Raw genomic sequence first — 20,589 nt, 5'->3', positions numbered from 1 at the left:
ATACCATATACTTTTTGAGCTATGAGCATCACAAAAAAAAATCCACTATTTTGGCTATTTAATCGGCCATAACTCTGTAATAAATGCTAAAATTCTCAAGAAGAATGCCAAGTGTGCAAGGTCACATTATGATAAAGACTCAAGCAAGGTTTCATGAATTTACATTAAAAATTTTCTGAGTGAGGCACATAATTAGGTGAAAATGTGTATTTTTTTACTATTTCAGGGGCCATAACTCTGGAAATAGGGGGCGGACCCAGATAAACAAGAGCTGTTGGAGGACAGCAACGTACGACTATTCAACAGCCTTGTCGTTTGAATGAATACGAGTTGAAAAAGGGGCATAATTTAGTAAAAAAGTAAAATAGGGTTATGGAACCTGCATAGTCCTTATCAGCTCATGACAGTGGACAAGTGTATGAAGTTTCAATCCATTCCCATTAGTGGGTACTGAGATACCAGCTTACATATAAGAATTCAACCCAAACATTCTAAGTTGAAAAGGGGCATAATTTTGTAAAATGTGAAGTTGAGTTACTGACCCTTTGCACTGTATGTCATATCATGACAGTAAACTAGTGTGTGAAGTTTCAATCCTTTCCCATTAGTGGATACTGAGATACCAGCTTACATACAAAAACTTAACCAAAAATTTCTATGTTGAAAAAGGAGCATAATTTTGTAAAAAAGCAAAATAAAGTTATGGGACCTACTTTGTGCATGTCAGATCATGACAGTGAACAAGTGTGTGAAGTTTCAATCCATTCCCATTAGTGAGTACTGAGATACCAGCTTACATACAAAACCTTAACCAAAAAATTCTAAGTCGAAAAAGGGGCATAATTTTGTAAAAGAGCAAAATAGAGTTATGGAACCTGTGCAATGTAAGTCATTTTATCACAGTAAATAAGTGTGTGAAGTTTCAATCCATTCCCACCAGTGGTTACTGAGATACCAGCTTACATACAAAACCTTAACCAAAAATTTCTAAGTCAAAAAAGGGGCATAATTTTGTAAAAAAGCAAAACAGAGTTATGGAATCTTTGCAATGTAAGTCAGTTTATCACAGTGAATAAGTGTGTGAAGTTTCAATCCATTCCCACAAGTGGTTGCTGAGATACCAGCTTACATACAAAAACTTAACCAAATCAGGACGCGGACGCAGATGCCGACGTGGAAGCCGACGTATGGACGAGTCCAATAGCTCTACTATTCTATGAACAGTCGAGCTAAAAATAGTAGGTGCGCAAGTTCATATCATGATAAAGACTCATGTAAGGTTTCATCAATTTATCTCAAATACTTTCTGAGCTAGGGGTGTCACAAGGTGAAAATATGCATTTTTGACTATTTCAGGGGCCATAACTCTAGAAATAGGGCGCAGACCCAGATTAAAAATAGAAGATGCGCAAGTTCATATCATGATTAAGACTCATGCAAGGTTTCATGAATCTATATCAAATACTTTATGAGCTAGGCGTGTCACAAGGTGAAAATGTGCATTTTTGACTATTTCAGGGGCCATAACTCCAAAAATAGGGGGCGAAGCCAGATGAAAAATAGGAGGTGCGTAAGTTCATATCATGATAAAGACTCATGCAAGGTTTCATCAATTGATATCAAATACTTTTTGAGCTAGACGTGTCACAAGGTGAAAATGTGCATTTTTGACTACTTCAGGGGCCATAACTCTAAAATCTGGGGGCGGAGCCAGACGAAAAATAGAAGGTGCGCAAGTTCATATCATGATAAAGACTCGTGCAAGGTTTCATCAATTTATATCAAATACTTTTTGAGCTAGGCGCGTCACGAACTTCGGACGGACGCACGCACGGACAAGAGCAAATCAATATGCCCCACCACTCATGGGGGGGCACAAAAACCCACGATAGATCAAGGTACATAACTCCACTGAAAATCACTAAACACAAACATGTTGACAATATGCACAATGAGGATTTTGTACTAATAACTCAGATTTTTTATTCATGTACTGTCTGGAGGAAATCCACCCAACAATTTAACAGAAGTGGCTGAATCATATAAAATTGGACGTATCAAGGACCACAACCCCATAAATATCAAGGATCTGGAAAATGCCGAAAATATGCACAATGAGGCTTGACACCAATCAATCCTGTGAGGTGTGGTGGAAATCCGCCCAATAATATAAGACCAAAACATCATAAAATTTGATGAACCAAGGGCTATTATTCCACTGAAAATTATTTATTTATTTATTTATTTGGGTTTTACGACACATCAACACAGTATAGGTTATATGGCGCCAAACAGGACTACAAATTTTGGTTTCACATCTCACTTACATCGAAATAAAAACATGAAGTATGGAAACTGAAAATTAACCAACTAGCAAATGCTGACGATATGCACAACAAGGCTTGGTAATGATCATTCCTGGAAAACTTGGGTGTAAATATCCCCAGTGGTGTTGAAGAAATTGCATTGAGGAAGTTTAATATTGTAACAGACAGACAGCACTAAATCAATTTGTCTCCCCTGCTACATGTGGGAGACACAAAAGTGTCAATTTGTCTATGAAAAGTAAAGAACACTTAATAATTGCATAATTTGATTTTTATTGTACCTTCATTTAATTATCATAAATGATTTAACACATATAATTTATACATACTAGTAATATGCAATATTTGATGAAACAGATGGATAAAAGGAATATTTATTATTTATAAAATTAACAATACAATTTTCAGATTAAATTGCATACCTTACTGTTAAGGTAGAGGACCCACAATAACAACCTGCATTTTCCTAATAACATATTCTAAGTATGTGATTTCGGCATTCTCTGGTTGTTACGAAAAACAATTTTCTATTACAGCCAAGTAACCCTGAAATTGCATACAAGAATATGTTAAACCACAAATGTTGCAACCTGCCCGCTTAGCTCAATAAGGAGAGCGCAGATATGTAAATAAAATTACTTAAGAAATAATGTATCTCATTTTGTGATTTGTCGCTGAATAAATTCATTGTTTGGAGTTCAGATGCGAAGTAATTATATCACTAGGATGCAGAAGCCCGAGTGACAATACGCATTTGAACGACAAATAATGATTTTATTGATAATACGCATTTGAACGACAAATAATGATTTTATTGATAATACACATTTGAACGACAAATAATGATTTTATTTGAGAACAAATCACTAAATGAAATAATTTATTATGATTCTAGCGAGTTACCAAAGATTTTAAAGTACATCACTGACGACATTCATCAAATATTTGCCTGTTTTCCATGTGTTTCTTTTCAAGCGTGTCGCTATGCCGTTTAATTAGTGCTATGACGTAAAAATTGTGGTATCAGAAAAAATGAATAATTGTGTAATAACACACAATTTTCAACCCTCTTTAATTAATAGGAGAATGAATCAGGCCATGTTAGAATAATCTTTAGCATCATAGTAAACAAATATTATTCGATGTTCAATTTTCATATAAAACATAAATCGTTCTTTCTGTGATTTGGTGATATACTGCTAACTCTTAAACAAACTAATCATAATTTTACTCAACAGTCAATGAACATGTAACAAAAAAAAGTACTGAAATTTAGTTCAGTGCACTTCTTAAATATGTTCAAACACCATAACCATAAAAGTTTGACATAAAAGCTGAGAAAAAAAAAAAAAAAAAAAAAAAGAAGATAATTATGATAATAATAACTACAGTGCCTGTAATCATCAACATGTGAAGCCTAAATCTTCTGAACTTCTTTCTACTTTTATCATATTTGAATTAGCAAAGCTTTTTAACATAGTCGTGAAACTTGGTTTGAATCAACAGCCATCTACAGGCGCAAACTGCTCAGCAACATTTCAGCTATATGAATATATTAACAAAGTTAACAGAAGATCTAGTGTTTATAAGTCAAGCATAAATTTAAGACCTTAAACATTGATGAAAAACACCTGGGTCATTAAAAAAACTCTGACCAGCAGAGTAGCATGAAGAGATATGAGCCCGGCCATGAGAAAACCAACATAGTGGGTTTGCGACCAGCATGGATCCAGACCAGTCTGCGCATCTGCGCAGTCTGGTCAGGATCCATGCTGTTCACTAATGGTTTCTCTAATTGCAATAGGCTTTGAAAGCGAACAGCATGAATCCTGACCAGACTGCGTGGATGCGCAGACTGCTCTGGATCCATGCTGGTCACAAACCCACTATGTTGGTTTTCTCATGGCGTGGCTCATATGTGGAATGTTTGTGACACTAACTGTTCAATGATAATCGTATCACCAAACCTTTCAACCATGAAATTGACAAAAAAATTCAATGGGTGACTTAAAAGAAGATAACACATAATTCTGTTATTTCTCTACAAGTCCTGTTTTCAAAATTTTACTTTCATCAGACCTCATTTTTCAGCAAAAAAAACCCCTCTAAAATTTTTCAACAAAATCATAAAAAATACATAAAAAGTTGTGAAACAAGCCCAAAAGCACAAAAAGGTCTAAATATATGGGGCTAAAGGGCTACATATGAGCCGTGCCATGAGAAAATCAACACAGTGGGTTTGCGACCAGCATGGATCCAGACCAGCCTGTGCATCCGCGCAGTCTGGTCAGGATCCATGCTGTTCGCTTAAAGCCCTATTGCCAATTGAGAACTTTAAAGCGAACAGCATGGATCCTGACAAGACTGCTCGGATGCGCAGGCTGGTCTGGATCCATGCTGGTCGCAAACCCACTATGTTGGTTTTCTCATGGCGCGGCTCATATAATGTCACAACCAAACAAAATGTAATGAACATACAGATTTTAAATATTAGTAGTCATAACATATTATGCATTTTTAAATTCTGTAAGTTACAATGGAACCTCAAACATCAATATCTTTTCATACCGATGTTCAAATTTCATCTTGCATGAAACGTAATGTGTGACGAAGTTATCACGTGTGTCGCTGTGTTAAAAGATTCATTAACAATTATTTCTTTAACCTTACTCAGGCTAAGAAACTAATTATATCAATACCATTTAATAATATATAATATTCAGAAGTGTAAATGCTTACAAAATACAAGAAATATAAGATTTGCATCAAGAAATAAGCACTCTTTCGTATGCAGATTAACACTGTATTGCTAATTCACACAATATTTCAGCTACAGAACTTATACATCCATACTGTTCATTTGTCAATTTCAGCTCTTGTAAACTGATAAGAAAACAGACTGCACCTGTAATGGTCGCAAAGCCCTAACATTAGATTTCGAACTGCAGCACCCAATTTTTTTGTTGGGTTTAACGTCACACCAACACAATTATAGGTCATATGGCAACTTTCCAGCTTTGGTGGTGGAGGAAGACCCCAGGTGCCCCTCCGTGCATTATTTCATAACAAATGGGCTCCTGACCTTCCGTAAGCCAGCTGGATGGCTTCCTCACATGAAGATTTCAAAGCCCCGAGTGAGGCTCGAACCCACATTGTTGAGGGGCAAGTGACTTGAATACAGCAACCCCTCACTGCAGCACTCATATAAATTAAACACGACAGATGTCTTTTATATTCAAAGCCATTTGTGTTACATTAAAATGTTGATTTCATATAAGGCACTTAAAGGCATTACTGTAAATATTTTTTGTTAATGTTCTTTGATGAAAGCAAAGAAGCTCTTGCCAATGAACTCATTTCTTACATGTATATGGAAGTTGTGTAACACAATTTGCGTTTCTGGTCAGCAAATATGACAAAGGGAATCTGTATCACTCAGTTTTGCCTATAATCTAAATGAACCAAAACCAATAAATGACTATACAAATCTGTAGGTTCTGTAACAAAGAACACATGTAGGAAAAGTCAGGGCTTTCCTCGAGTTCTCAGTATTTTTTCTCCCAAAACAGCTGTTTAAAAGAACATTTTCATCCTTCCTTTAAAAAATATTTTGCTGATTATTTTTTTCCTCCATAAACTGACGTACCGATTGAACTTAAAAGCAGTTAATCGACAATTTGCACACAAAAATCAGAGGTATCTAACTCTGTCTGCTTTGGCTTAGTCTTCATACTGGAACCTTAAAAAAATATATGCAATTTTTCTAGTCTTACACAGCAATTATTTGCACTATCAACACCAGATCTACAAAATGTCATCCCCAAAACCACTGAGTAACACACTTGTTTCCCCACCCACAGCTATTCTGCATCAGTTTCTTAAATCAGGGTTGCCACTTGGTTGAGAAAATGAAATTCCCTGACTTTTCACTGACTTTTCCCTTACTAAACCGTACTTTTCACTGACAAATACCACAATATTTTTTCGGCCTCCTCCTCCCCTACAGCCATCCAATCCACGCTGTTATATTTATTTTGCTTCAGATATAACAAACTTTCATTAATGATACAAAAATTTCAAAGTTAACTTAATAACGAAATTGATTAAACACATCTAAATTATGTTTATACACAATTACACCAAAATGAGTTTGGAAATACATATGAATACTGCTTGAAGACTGCCATAGCCACTGAATAGTTTACAAATCGGCCCAAAATTTCATTTTCCCCTGATTTTTCACTGGCTTTTCTAAAATTTCATTTTTCACTGACATTATCAAGATTTCCCTGACAATTCACTGACTTGAAAAAAAAAATCATTTTTCCCTCACATTTCAAGATAGGTGGCAACCCTGTTCTTTTTCCCAAAACTGTAACAACACATTTTCCCTTATTCTACCGGAACCAGTAACATCCCCTAAAATCTGAAAAAAACTCACTGCTTAATCTGATGAAAATGTGAATTGCACGAGAAAGTGATAACTGCATTCTTTTACATATACATTCCTTATTTTACATAGCACCAGATTCCCTAATTTGCAATCAAACCCTTAGGCCAATCAACATTATTAACAGACCCCAAGTCCCCATAAAACTGAATACAGTCGCTTGCAAACACATCAAACAACCGGAATTCTTTTCGCATGTCCCGGTTTTGTATCAGGTATAATATGAGCTGGAATGTTTCTGAGATGATCTAACGCCTGAAGTAGTTTGTGTGCAGCTTTAATACGTCCCTGCGACTGGTGAGGGCGCGTACATTCATTCAGAAGATTGTCCAAATCCCAGTCATCCTGAAAATACCAGACAAAAATGTTGTAAATAGCCCTTCACAGTGAATGAGGAAAAGAAGAATTACACAGTCAGTAACTAAGAAAGCATCAGAAAAATAATAAAGGCGTGTCTCCTAATTTTCTTATCACGAGCCTACTACAAAAGTACTTGTAACTTAAGATTGCTATACACTGTTAGTGTAATTTTATTATTATGCATTTTAGGTATTGAATTATGCATTTTGCCAAATAGTCTCCAGATTTAAAGTTCTAAATTTTTTTTTTAAATTACTGTACGTTTCTTAAACTGCAGGAGTACGAATTCTCTTCAAACAAACATTTTGAACACAGTTAAAAGCAGTAAGTGCAAACTGGAACTTGAAAGACCAAGATTTTAGACACAGAACATCAACAAAAAGAGGCTCTCTAGAATTAATCCGTACTAACTTTCTCTGTGTAACAAGTGGACAAGGTTCCCTTAAAGGTGGATAATCAGATTTTGGCCATGTAACGGATTTGTTCGAAACTTTAGCATCTGATCATTTACACTCATTTATGTTCACTTAACACTTAATACAAATTAGATTTTCACTGGAGGTATTTTTAAAATTTCATTTTCCTATCCTGGTTGCCCAACCAAGATAGAGCTTTTTTATCATAAGTATAAATTTGATATACATACTTTGCCTAAGGAAATGTATAAATATTAGACATATTGTAATATATTTGTAAAATATTTGCATTAAAAATTATGTATTTAGATGGAATTCATTAGAAACGCAAGTTTGAAAAATTATTATTACCTCCCTTTGCCTATCTTGGTTAGATTGGAAATAAATGAATTCAGAAGCTACACAAAGCTTTAAAACTTGCATTTTGGTTCAGATTGTCCAATAGTTGATATGTCTATCAAATGCAAATGTAAAACTAGACATTGTATCGAAATAAAAAGAAATACCCAGCTTTTTATATACTTTCATATTAAAGGGGAGTAATTACAAAATTTTATAAAAATAATAAAATATACATTTCAAATAGGAATCTAACTCTATGTAATCAGTCTTTTTGTTCCTTAAATAATTCTCTACCAGAATATACAAAAAGTAAAAAATGTCATTAAATGTTGTTTAAATGTGATTGACCACCTTTAAGAAACTTGGTACAGGATACATTTGTTTGGAGAAAGCAAGTTTAAGGCATAGTCACTTATGTACTGCAATACTGCATATAAATCTTTAACAAAACTGTCTGCATGAAATAAAAATGCAATACTGTTTATGAAATACAGTCCAACCCCTCTAGGATGAATGCTGATGGGGGCATTAAACTCTGTGTGTAAACTCACAGTATGTTGCTCTCAAGAGGTCAATTAATTTGAGACATGTCTGTTTGTCAAAGATGCAATTACTTAGAGGTTTTACATTATTTTCTGCAATATTTTGTAGAAACATTTTGTCAACCGCTAATACTTACATTGGCATGTGGTGGCATATCGTGTAACAAATGTGGTATTCCTCCATTCACTCTATCATCGGCATATTTAGACAACATATTTCTACACACTGCATAGTAATTATGATCGCACAAATAGTGAGTACACATCTTGTCGACATCAAAAGAGAGGCAGTCCGTGTGCCCGTCCTCGCATTCAACAAATACCGACTCCGACAGGTCATTCCAATGCTCCTTATTAGCTGCATGAAATACCATGATAATATCAGAAATAAATGTTTCAAAATATATTGAATTATGACAGCATTGACATTCCATAGTTATAAAACAGCTTCTCAAGTGCTACCAATGCCTAAAGTTTCTGATTTAATTTATTTCTTGATATGAAACAAAGTTAGGAATTCTTATTTTTTTGACAAAATGGTTCACAGAACTTTTTACTGCAATGGAAGATGACTTAAGGCCCTTGACTGCAAAACCCTGACTGCATTTGAAATAGAGCATCACTATCTATTATTGTCTATGTTGACTGTTCAAATTAAATCTAAAAAGTCTGAAATATTATCATTCTGCTTCAAAACTCCAAAAGGAATCTTGGTACTCAGGTGGTTAATGTCACCGAGCTGGAATTGCTTGCCCCTTAAAGGTGTGGGCTGGAAACACCAGTCAGAGTGAATATATCTTTCATACCTATAGCTGGTTTGCAGTAGGTCTGTGGTTCTACCGTGGTGAATTCTGTGAAATTATGCCAATCCTGGGGAATCCCATCACTGTTAAAACTGTATCAAGATTTTGCAATAAATTTTTTTACTGCTTTAATACACAATGACAAATGACACAAATTACCTATTTTTGAAGCTTGTTTGTCAACAACTACAATATTTTCAGCATCTATATACGTCAGTTTGCCTGCTGGATCTACAGCAAAGTTTCCTGCAGCGAGATCTGTCCAGTATAAATTCCATTCAGGATCTGACGTTAGCCTATCGGCCATCTTCAGCATCTGGTAGGCCAAATCTGCCTGAAATCAATTTGATAAAATCAGTCTATACACCTTTTAACATTTATTTAAAAAAAAAAAAACTTTTGGGAGATACACGTATTTAGTTCCTCATTCTGCTTCTTTTCTTACATTAAGCATGACAAACCTATATAAAGTAATGTTAATGTAACCGTCATTCTCTACTGCTTTCCATTTCACATCTGAAAAAAAAGTGCCAAACTGTCACAATATATCCCTGTCATAGCAAACTAGAACATTGCCTGCTTTTTATACATGTAATTGTATACCTATGTACCAAAAATGAATTCAACCAATTATATTTCAAAAGCTTCCAAATGGACATTAACATTTTGCAAAATTTTAAGTAAGAAAAGGCCATAATTCTACTACAAATTGGTAAATTGTAACTCAAACTGAACATAGCCTGTATTTTATGATCATATACCTTTGTACTTAAAATGAACTAAATCCATTAATCCATTCATGAGTTTTTGAATGGGAAACAAAATTCTGAGTAAAAAGGGGAACACAACTTTGCCAAACATTTGTAAATTGTAACCAAAATCAAACTTGACCTATATCGTATAATCCTGTACCTGCCTACCATAAATAAATTCAACCCATTCATCCTTTCCACGAGTTATTAAACAGACATAAAGATTTTGCAGAATTTCAAGTCAATAAGGGGTCATAACTCTGGCAAAAATAAGAGTGTATTGTAGCCATAATCATTCTTGACTTGTATCTTATGATACATACATGTCTAGTACCAAAACTGAACTTAATCCACCCATCCTTTCAAGTTATCACAGGTGCAGGGATGAACACACACACACACACAGACACATGGACATGGTGATTAAAGTACACACTCTCCTAAACTTTGTTTGTGAGGATATATATTTTTTTACTTTTAAAATACTCTTCTTATTGAGCTGACTGTTGTCAGTTTTGGTCAGACCTCCAGAGTGACAAAGACTGTCCGACTGGTAATTGAACTGTGCTGAGATATTATGCCCCTAAACATTGAGACCCAGTTTCGTGAACACTGAAAAAGGACTGCTCGAGTAAACTTTAAACAATTTTGAGTAGTTCAAGGGCCAAAACTCCAGAGAGAAAAGGATCCAGCTGGTCGTCAAACTTAGCCCAATAAAATTGCAACTAAGTCAGTAAACATTGAATTAAAACTTCTCAAGTTAAAGGGGGGACAACTCAGTGCACACTGCCAACCTCCGCAAGTGATGACATAGTACATCCCGAATCACAGGCATTTAAGAAGGCAAAGCAGATGTTGAGCTGATAAATATGAAAAATGCATAGTCTACACAAGATAACAACTTACTCTTTTTTCAAAAGGAGCATCATAGAAGTCTGCCAGAGATTTTCCGTTATATTCTTCTACGATATACCGTCCACAAGCTCCGTAATATTCTGGAAATGGCCAACCTTCCGATGCAGGGAATGTCTAGAAAAAAATTAATTAACAAGAACAAATGATTACAATTTTCGGCTATTTTGTTGTGGTTTTAAAGAATAACGATAAAACATAAAGGAATTATTTGTGTTCTTGGGATTTCATTTTGTGGACTGTCATTACCATAAAATTCATGAAAAATTAATTCTCCAAATGAAAATTAATGACTTTAAAGAATATAAGGTTATATGTATATTGTTAAACCCCTTGTGAGGGCATAGACGTTTAGCACATCAAACAACTAAGAATACTGTAAAAGCACATATTTTCGCTGGGTAAAAATTTCACGATTTTGCAATTTTGACTATTTTCGCGAGGTTAAATATTCACAAAATTGTAAAAATGGTATCCTAATTTCATTAGCATTACACTAATGGTGAATATTTATGCCAGGATTAATTTTCCTGAAATGTCTACGGCCTCGTGAATATAGTGAAAATTAAACCCTCACGAAAATTTCTGCTTTTACAGTATTAAAGAAGAGTGAAGGAGTTAATATACTAGTAAAATGGAGGTTGTGTGTTATCTTAATAACTAAACTCACCGGGCATTACAAAGATAAACTGACTTATCTATTATATCACAGTGCATTGAAGCTAACGACAAACTACAAGTACATGTAAAGTGAACAGAGAGGACAGATCTTCACATGTATAGAATGATGGGAAAGAAACTTGATCTCAGCTCCAGCTTGACTTGAACCAAGCTTTATAGAATTAGTTAATACATGTCTCTTCACAATAATTGTATTTTTTTATTTTTTTTACCAGTAAATTGTTGGAAACATTTTTAATACTATCATTGTTGTCCTTTATTCCTTTCGTAAATTTTCTAGCTCCAAAAGAAAATTTTGTTACTCCTTACATATAACGTTACACTACAGCTTGTTATCTAAACTGGACCTCTCGATTTATTCATGTACATAGATTTGCATGAGTTTTATTTCAATTACATCTGGCAATAAAAATATTCCATTGTTCAACATCTAAAATGTTAATGAATTAAATAATTAACATCTGGCAAATTTTGGTAAGATGGCTTGTGGCAGAAAAATTAGAAAGATTTCTCAGTTTTTTTTCATGCACTTGCAGCTTGCCAACCTTCTGGCAGTACTGTGAGATAGCATAATTTTGTCTTCACCAAATTTTGTGACCAAAAGGGCAATTCCTTCACAAGATGTTCAAAAATATAAAGTGGGTTTCAAATTTTAAAGTAAGAAAAAAAATATATGAAATAAAATTTTGTTAATGACACCTAAAATTTTGTTGAAGATGCAACTGAAGTTGGAAAGTTGGTCTCTCCCCCACAATGACAGCCAGCTACTGTCAAATCATCAATATTTATGACGGACTAACTTTCATGGATTTCTTTTGTCAGTTCATGAAAAGTAATCCCAATGTAAAATTCCCATCAATTTTAAGGTCAAAATTTGAAATCAACTACTTTATATCCCTACGAAATAAACATAGTGTCCAAAACAGAAAACTTTTTGCCCTCAAAATTAAATGATTTTAATTTTTACAGTATTTTTTTAAAACCATGTAATTCTATGAAATCTTTTTTTCTTTTCTTTTTTTCTTCTCTTCTGTGAAATCTTATTGCCAATACAAATACTTACCAGCAACATAAGAGGTTCTGGATTTACTTCTGCAGTGTACAAGATCTGAAGTTTATCATCCATTGACATCTGATCCCCTTTACTGCCTATCACTGGATATCTATCCATCACCCTATCAATCAGTTTATGTGTCACACAGAAAAACATGAATGTCGTATCTTTTAAATGCTGTGGCAATAGGCCGTTAGCCTGAATATCTTTACCAGTTTTTGAAACAACCATTCTCCGTGCTAAATCGCAACCTGGGTCTCGAAAAGCGTCTTTACATAATCTATCGTCTATGATTTTAATCTCATCATCATGGGCAAGTTTTTTAAGAACCACTTGATGTCCCTGATATTTGTGATTAGCATAATGAACATTTTTTACATTAATTGCATCAAAAAGCTCGTATTTCGACATCCCTGAAAGATCGAACTGATCGTCGAATAAGCTGAAGCAGAAAGTCTGCCCGTAACATGCTGGGCATTTATGAACTTCTAAGAAGTCCTCTTTTGTTAGCCGATTCTGACCCCATGCCAAGTAAATACTCCCATATAGATATATACATATTATTATCAGTACAAACACAAAGCATTTTGCTTGGATCGGAATTCGTCTTAAACGGAATGTGGATTTGCTAATATTTGAGATCATTTCTGTGGCTCCTTCACTGTAGCTTGTAGCTCCCTCTGTGAAAACCAGCTTTCGGTTTCGTGTTGCAAATGGCAGCATCCTGTCACCTGGTTTCTTTTCCACTTGGCACTTTAAACATATTTGTCACCTTAAATCTGCAGAAAATAATGAAATCAATTCATCATTTGGTTAAATAATGATGTACCTTTAAATGATACATAGGGAATTCATATAATTATCATATATTCATTTTGTTCAAGTTTGGTGAAGATCAGATGAGAAATGTTCAACTTAAGAGTGTGGCCAAGTGTGTACTGAGTGATTTTTAGTCATTCAAGGGCCATAATTCTGAAAGACATAGGTGGGTTTGGCTTGTTATCAAACATGGCTGAGGACTTACTGGCAAACACATTTTGTTCAAGTTTAGTGAAGATTGGATGAGAACTGTTCAACTTAGAGCGCAGACAAGGTTTGTGACAGAAACACACGCACATACAGACACTCACTCTCAGTTTAAGTTTACCTTTGCACTATCTCTGGCGACAGAAAAATCTACTGACAGAAAAAGATAAAACAATAAGTGCATAGAAGTTTTAAACAACAAATTGTGCATCATCTTTGCAAAGAATACAAGTAAAATGATATGCAAAAGCTGCAGTATTTTTAGATACATGTATCTTTCAAATAAAACATATTTTTGAGAAATATTGATCAATTACAGCTGTATTCTCGATCTGCTAATACAGAAAATAGATGAGGACTGCAGAGAACAGTAATATTATGATATGATCTTCCTAGTGAGTTTTGCTTTTGCTTGTGCAAAAATGGAGCTTCACTGAATATAGACAATAATCTTAATTATAAATTCATGTACTCCAAGTTTTGCATTTTCGAATTTTGCGCAGCTTTAGAAAATATAATGATGAAAATCATGAAAGAACACAGTCATGTCAAAGCAGGTGTTGCTATGTATGTGACACTTGTACATGTATGGATCAGAGTTGGATATAAAATTCTCTCTCACAGTGTCTTCCGGAATTGTAAGTATGATTTAAAGGAATTTCTACCCGTTAAATAACTAATCAAATGAAACCGATTGGTGCACCTGGAGCGCAAATGTGTCTATATTTTAGCACATGTGTCTATTTAGCTGAGATTTGTGCCGTTTATTTAAACACTTCTGTACAGTCCGGCGGGGGAAGGAGATTTTTGACAGTTTTTGACAATATCGCCTCAAATATAGTGTTTATCGGGAGCAATTAACTGTTAAAACACTTTTTATATAAAGGGCTACCTCTTAAAACAAAGCGTGTGTATTTTCATAGAATTTTTCAGGGTTGTTTCTGAACAATTGGCCGAAAACATAATGCAACGCCGTTTTGAGTGGGTCGCTATGCAATGCAATCAAGTGGATACCGTTCTGTGTCTTACTTGCGAAGTCTTATCCGTCTTAAAAACAGTCATTAAAGCCTAACAATGAATAAATTTAGTGAGTTTTATATCATTATAATGATCCCGCCATTTCTAATATCTTGTACTAAATATATATAATACATTTTTATGCTCGCTTAACATTTAACATTTTTTTGCGGACATTGTCAAAAACATCAACACAAAAACATAAAGCAAGGGTGAACATCGAATAATATCATTGAGTAAATGATAGTAATAGTTTGTAAAAACAAGAACCAGTTCAAGGACATTTATCTCCTCCACGAATGGTATACTGAACAGCATGCCAAAAGCGGGTTGACTCTTTATGAGGATTGTTCAAATATGAATGCATCTGAGCACATAAAAATGTATCCGGGATAGATTTCAATGAAAATTTTATTTGGTCCCCTCGAAGTATTCACCTCCAACAGATTTGCAAAATTTCAGTCTTCTAATCCAATCCTTGAAGCCTTTCTCGTAGTATTTTCTAGGTATACTATGAAGACACTGGAATATTGCAGAACCGAGGTGTTTGCGCTGCACAAAGTTTCGACCAGAAAGGTATTCTTGAGCCTTAGGAACAAAAAAAAACCCACACGGGGCAAGGTCAGGCGAATAAGGAGGGTGATGAAGGGAGCACAACAACCTTTTCCTGCTTCAGAAAGTCTTGTACAATAGACGCCTTGTGCGATGACGCATTTTCATGTAGCAATCTGACATTGGCCAAACCAGTTGCGGGTCTTCGAGTTTTGAAATATTTCTTCAGTTTTCGAAAAAATTTAGTCTTGTTAAACTTCGAATTTACGGAATTGCCTTTAGGAACAGCAACCTGAATGGCAGGACCCAGAGTTGTGAAGAATATGGCATACATTACATTCTTGACACTCATGGTCCGCTTTGCAATGCATGGTCTTTTGCCAGACTTTGTTGCCCATATTTTTTGTTCTGAATCTTTCGTTTGGGCTCGAAAAAGTGAACTCATGTCTCGTCACCAGTGACGACATTTGCGAAAGATCGTGCATTGTAATTTGGAAACTATTTAAGCAACAAGTTTGCGCATTGCACGCGTGCCTTTTTCTGCTCATCTGTCAACAGATGGGGAATCTTCCTCATTTTCAAATTACGTTTCAGAATTGTATGAGCTGCTCTTATGAGATGCCAATCATACTAGCTATTTGCCTAGCGGAGTATCTTGCATCAGTAGCAATTATTTCTTTCACTCTAGCAACCATCTTGGCAAATGTTGCTGTTTACGGCTGACGGCCATGTGGTTCATCTTCTGTTGAAACTAACCCACATTTGAATTTCTTAAACCAACGGATAACTGTCGAAAAAGATATTTCATTATGCCCATAAACAGAACATATATCATCAAAAATGTCTTTACACCCTATGCCAAGAGTACAACGATTCTTAATATAGGACCGTATTTCAACGGCGTACGCTGACCTTCTTCCAACCATTTTGTATTAGTATACACGAGTAGGCAATGTTAGCGAGGGATAGACACAGCTAAAGTGAACGGATTTTAATGGGTGTGGTATCAATGTATAAATGTACAAATGAAATACAGACACCAATGAAAGAAAATAAACTGACTAGCAATACTAAGAGAGACGTGTTACAGTTGTACTATTTAACTGCCTCCAACAAAACTTTTTTTTTTCATTGGTGTCTGTATTTCATTTGTATTTTCATTTTTAAACGGCGGCCATAGAGTTTTATTACATCATTTCTGTTTTATGGAGGACAAATAAAACCTTGCCTTTTCCCTGGCCAATTTTAACGGTCTCTGTGATTTATCTCTCTGAAAATAAATGAACGTTTCACCAGGAATATGAATGAAAATATATACAAACAACTGATCAATACTTTTATCATGGACCAAACTTTATTTATTTTGTATGAACAGCTTAAATGCACAACAAATCAGTAATGAAATCACAATGTATTGGTTTTAAGGGATTAAAAGTGACCAACTGTAACTATACAGATTTAAAGAGTCAACCCGATTTCGGCATGCTGTTCAGTGCCATTCGTGGAGGAGAAAAATATCTGTGAACTGGTTCTTGTTTTAACGAACTAATACTTTTATTTACTTAATGACATTGTTCGATGTTCATCCTTGCTTTATGTTTATAAATGTGTTGATGTTTTTTGACAATGTCCGCAAAAATATGTGAAATGTTAAGTGAGCATAAAAATGTAAAAGTACAATATATTTGAAATGGTGGGATCATTATGATGATATAAAACTCTCCAAATTAATTTATTCATTGTTAGGCTTTGAAAATAATGACTGTTTTTAAGACGAATAAGACTTCGCAAGTAAGACACAGACCGGTATCCACTTGATTGCGTTGCATAGCGACCCACTCGAAACGGCGTTGTATTAGGTTTTCGGCGGATTGTTCAGAAACAACCCTGAAAAATTCTATGAAAATACACACGCTTTGTTTTAAGAGGTAGCCCTTTACATAAAAAAGTGTTTTAACAGTAACTTGCTCCCGAAAAACACTAAATTTGAGGCGATATTGTCAAAAACTGTCAAAAATCTCTTTCCCCCGCCGGACTGTACAGAAGTGTTTAAATAAACGGCACAAATCTCAGCTAAATAGACACATGTGCTAAAATATAGACACATTTGCGCTCCAGGTGCACCCATCGTTTTCATTTGATTCGTTATCTAACGGGTAGAAATTCCTTTAACTCATACTTACAATTCCGGAAATTTGTAGTATCGGCCATATTTCTCCATCTGATCGGCGTAAAATTCACCGCTCAAACAACGTTGGAACCACTTGATCTGATAAAGCTATGGCCAGCGTGCGGTTATGGAAGATAGATAGATAGAACACGAGTGTGAGATGAATATATGTTTATAGTAAATTAACTCATTTAAATTGGTCAACACTGACTTAAGTTGCATGGTACATGCACCACACAGTTTTCTTAAATTAAAATGACAGAATGACAATGACAGATGTAGCTTTTCTCAGAATTTATTGTTAAATGTTGCGAACTCTGGACGATTGTGGCCATACTGCGTTCCCGATTATGAGGGGCTATTAGAAGCTGAACCAGTTAAAGGCCTCTACAGGATAATGTAATGTAATATCTGCTTATTCATAACTTTACCATGACATCACTGTTCATCAGGGGTTCTAACTGACCAATCAGAGAGCTGCATTTTCAAGTACCTGCCAGTTTCCACTTGGGTATATCGAAGTACATTTACAATGAACATATAGTGAGTTTAGAAGTAAATATCACACTATTTTAGAAATCAAATTTAGATTTTTCACTGCACATGCCCCTGATGATGCTACAAACAACAAAACTTTGAAGTGTCATTGAAATATTATGCCTGTTTCTCGTCGATTCGAGCTTTCTCATCGATTCGAGCCCTTGTGTTTTAGTAAAATTCATGCTCATGTAGCATGTTCTTCCATCAGAAACTTGTGTCATTTACATTTTAAAATGCCTTGGAAAATATTAGTCATGAAACCACTGAAAAATTGATTATATACCTATTTTAAATTTTTGCATCAAAAATTACTTACTTCAAAAGGAAATTACATAGTGGGTAATATTGTGAGCCCAAATTTCAAATTAAAAGCACCCTGAGCATATTTCGACTGTTGTAACGAGTGCACAAGAAGTCAATCTTGATAGAAATTTGCTTTATGGAAATAGAATATGCAAACATAAACATTTAATGACCTTCCAAACAGAGGGCTCGAATCGATGAGAAAGTTTTAAAATGATGTGGAGTTTCACCTCCTTCAGTCTTGTGCAAAAAAGTACATATAAAAGATGATAACATTGTAATTCTTATTGCCCATTGTTAAATGCAAATATTTTTGTAACAAAAAACAAAAGTTATTTAATTGAACAGGTTTACAAAAATTTGCACACCTCTAAAAGATTTAAGAGGCTCGAATCAAGGAGAAAGCAGCATATATGGATTTAATACCTTTATTTTAGTTTAAAATTTGAGATTTTACACAGGGAGTCTATGATAAAGTCCGAGTAAAATGTAATCAATACCCAAGTGAAAATAGTATTATTCCACAATGTTTTAGACCTGTTAAAATTATGAATGAGAGTGACGTAAACAAAAACATGCTCGCGAAAACAGATTACAAAACAAGGAAACGCAAACAAAGACATCATATACAACAACTGGGGACCTGGTAAATATTGCGTGTTGTTATTTGGTTATTGAGATGAAACGGTAACAAATCTTAGTGTTTAAATTACTCATAACATTACCAATAGTGTCCAGAAATTTTTTTTATAAACGGTGTAGTCTACTTCACGCACGATAAAAATCACACTGAATTATCGTTGTCGTCGTGGCCCAATGCATATAACTGCTATGCCTTCATATAATTCATTAAGTGGCTTCCATTTTACTTAAACTGTGTATCTATATAGAATAATTTTGGACAGGTTCTATATGGACAGCCAAGATAATTAAGCTCTCTTGGCTAAAGCTTCAAAACAGTGGTCAGCTTGTTGTGTGTTAGAATCCTAGTAAAGATTACTTAACACCCTTCAATAACATTGAGAAAAATTGATTAGAATTGACACAAACTTTATTGCAGTCAATTTGTACGGACCTGCGTCTCTCAGAAGTTGCAACTGGTTTTTGCTCCATAGGGTTATCTTTCTGTGATAAGCAATTTACATTATACGAGCGTCTCTGTGGAAAAACCAATGTTAGGGCTATTCAACCAGCAATAACGCAAATCTGTGCACATCCACAATCATGCAAAGTCTGCTCATTTATCCCTGCATCAATACTGTTCCATTCATTTATTTCAGCGCTGGTATGCAAGCGAACACTATAGTTTCAGACTGCTGATCTGAATTCAGACTGTTTGCAAAATGCTAACATTAGTTTGTGCATGCCAGCACTCATATACACATAATTATACTGATCAGTGTAGACAGCTACTAGTGTTTTGTATCAATCATTTAAAAACTCCATTCCCTCCTTTTAAGGCAAAGTGATACTGTTTTTAACCTTTAAAACAGAAACGTGGCATCTGCGAAATAAGACCTATTTCTATTATCTAAGGCTTGGCCTTACTTTTAAGTCCATCGGCAAGAGTCTCCCCACTTTCACTACAAACAGCCATAGACAACTGTTGGGCCATATTCCTTTGACTTCTTGGAACAGTGTTCTAAAATTCTAAACTTCTGAACTGATGTCAAAGGAATAAAAGTTTAAGGTTTTGCACCTTTTTTTATCACCAACTGTCAGGGAGTACTAAGTGAACCTAGTAGCTTGGGAAACCTGATACTCTTTCACTTTTTAACGCCCCACGGATGGCCAAAATGTATCATTAGTTGAACGAGGCCATTATCGAAGAAGAAGAACTCATACACTGTTCTGCTTTGGTACCCAACACTACTGATATCATCTATAGTACCAGTAGATTCAACTTGGTTAGAGAGAAAACAAATTCATGGTTCAAGCTTTTCTTCTTTATTCCCAAATAACAATGCAACAATTCTGTAGACAAGAAACCATTACATCATTGTGCCATGTCACATGTCAAATACCATATTTAAGTGAGTATGAAATGCACTATTTTTGTTATAAACTGGAAATAATTTAAGTGCATGTTAACACACACTGAAATATGGTAAAAACATTTACAATATATCACAAAAGACATCAAGTTCACAAAAATGTCAGTTAATTTGCATATTTTTCAGCAAATAACCTTGTCAATAGTTTGGCTGCATATTATACACAACAAATTAAAGTAAAGACATCTTTATCATATCACAATATACCATTAAGCATGATGAAGTCAGCACTAAGGCCTAAAAAAAAATCTTTGTTTCCGGTAACATGCTAAAAAAAATTAGGGTAGG

At 34.8% G+C, this 20,589-nt stretch overlaps 1 protein-coding gene across 1 annotated transcript; it reads right to left on the bottom strand.

The window, feature by feature from the left end:
- Nucleotides 1–4,737: 4,737 nt before the first annotated feature.
- Nucleotides 4,738–19,348, bottom strand: LOC123554679 (divergent protein kinase domain 2A-like). Its single transcript, XM_045344958.2, has 6 exons — nt 18,973–19,348; nt 12,649–13,418; nt 10,899–11,021; nt 9,400–9,574; nt 8,575–8,795; nt 4,738–7,122 (listed from the first exon to the last, which is right to left on the bottom strand). Exons 2-6 carry the CDS (start codon nt 13,360–13,362, stop codon nt 6,949–6,951), a joined length of 1,407 nt encoding a protein of 468 aa, XP_045200893.2. The 5' UTR covers nt 13,363–13,418; nt 18,973–19,348; the 3' UTR covers nt 4,738–6,948.
- Between the last annotated feature and the right edge of the window lie 1,241 nt (nt 19,349–20,589).

This window comes from Mercenaria mercenaria, chromosome 7 (assembly GCF_021730395.1).
Source record: "Mercenaria mercenaria strain notata chromosome 7, MADL_Memer_1, whole genome shotgun sequence".
NCBI lineage: Eukaryota > Metazoa > Mollusca > Bivalvia > Venerida > Veneridae > Mercenaria > Mercenaria mercenaria.
The sequence above is the reverse complement of the archived record's forward strand: the minus strand, read 5'-3'. Positions and strand labels throughout refer to the sequence as shown.

Bases quoted from the DNA above. Each gene is read 5' to 3' on its own strand.
- LOC123554679 (XM_045344958.2), bottom strand. From the start codon at position 13,362: ATGCTGCCATTTGCAACACGAAACCGAAAGCTGGTTTTCACAGAGGGA. The intron at 9,575-10,898 runs GTAAGTTGTTAT...AATTGATTTCAG, and splicing joins ATGCTCCTTTTGAAAAAAGA to GCAGATTTGGCCTACCAGAT. The intron at 8,796-9,399 runs GTAATTTGTGTC...TATTTCATGCAG, and splicing joins CAAACAAGCTTCAAAAATAG to CTAATAAGGAGCATTGGAAT.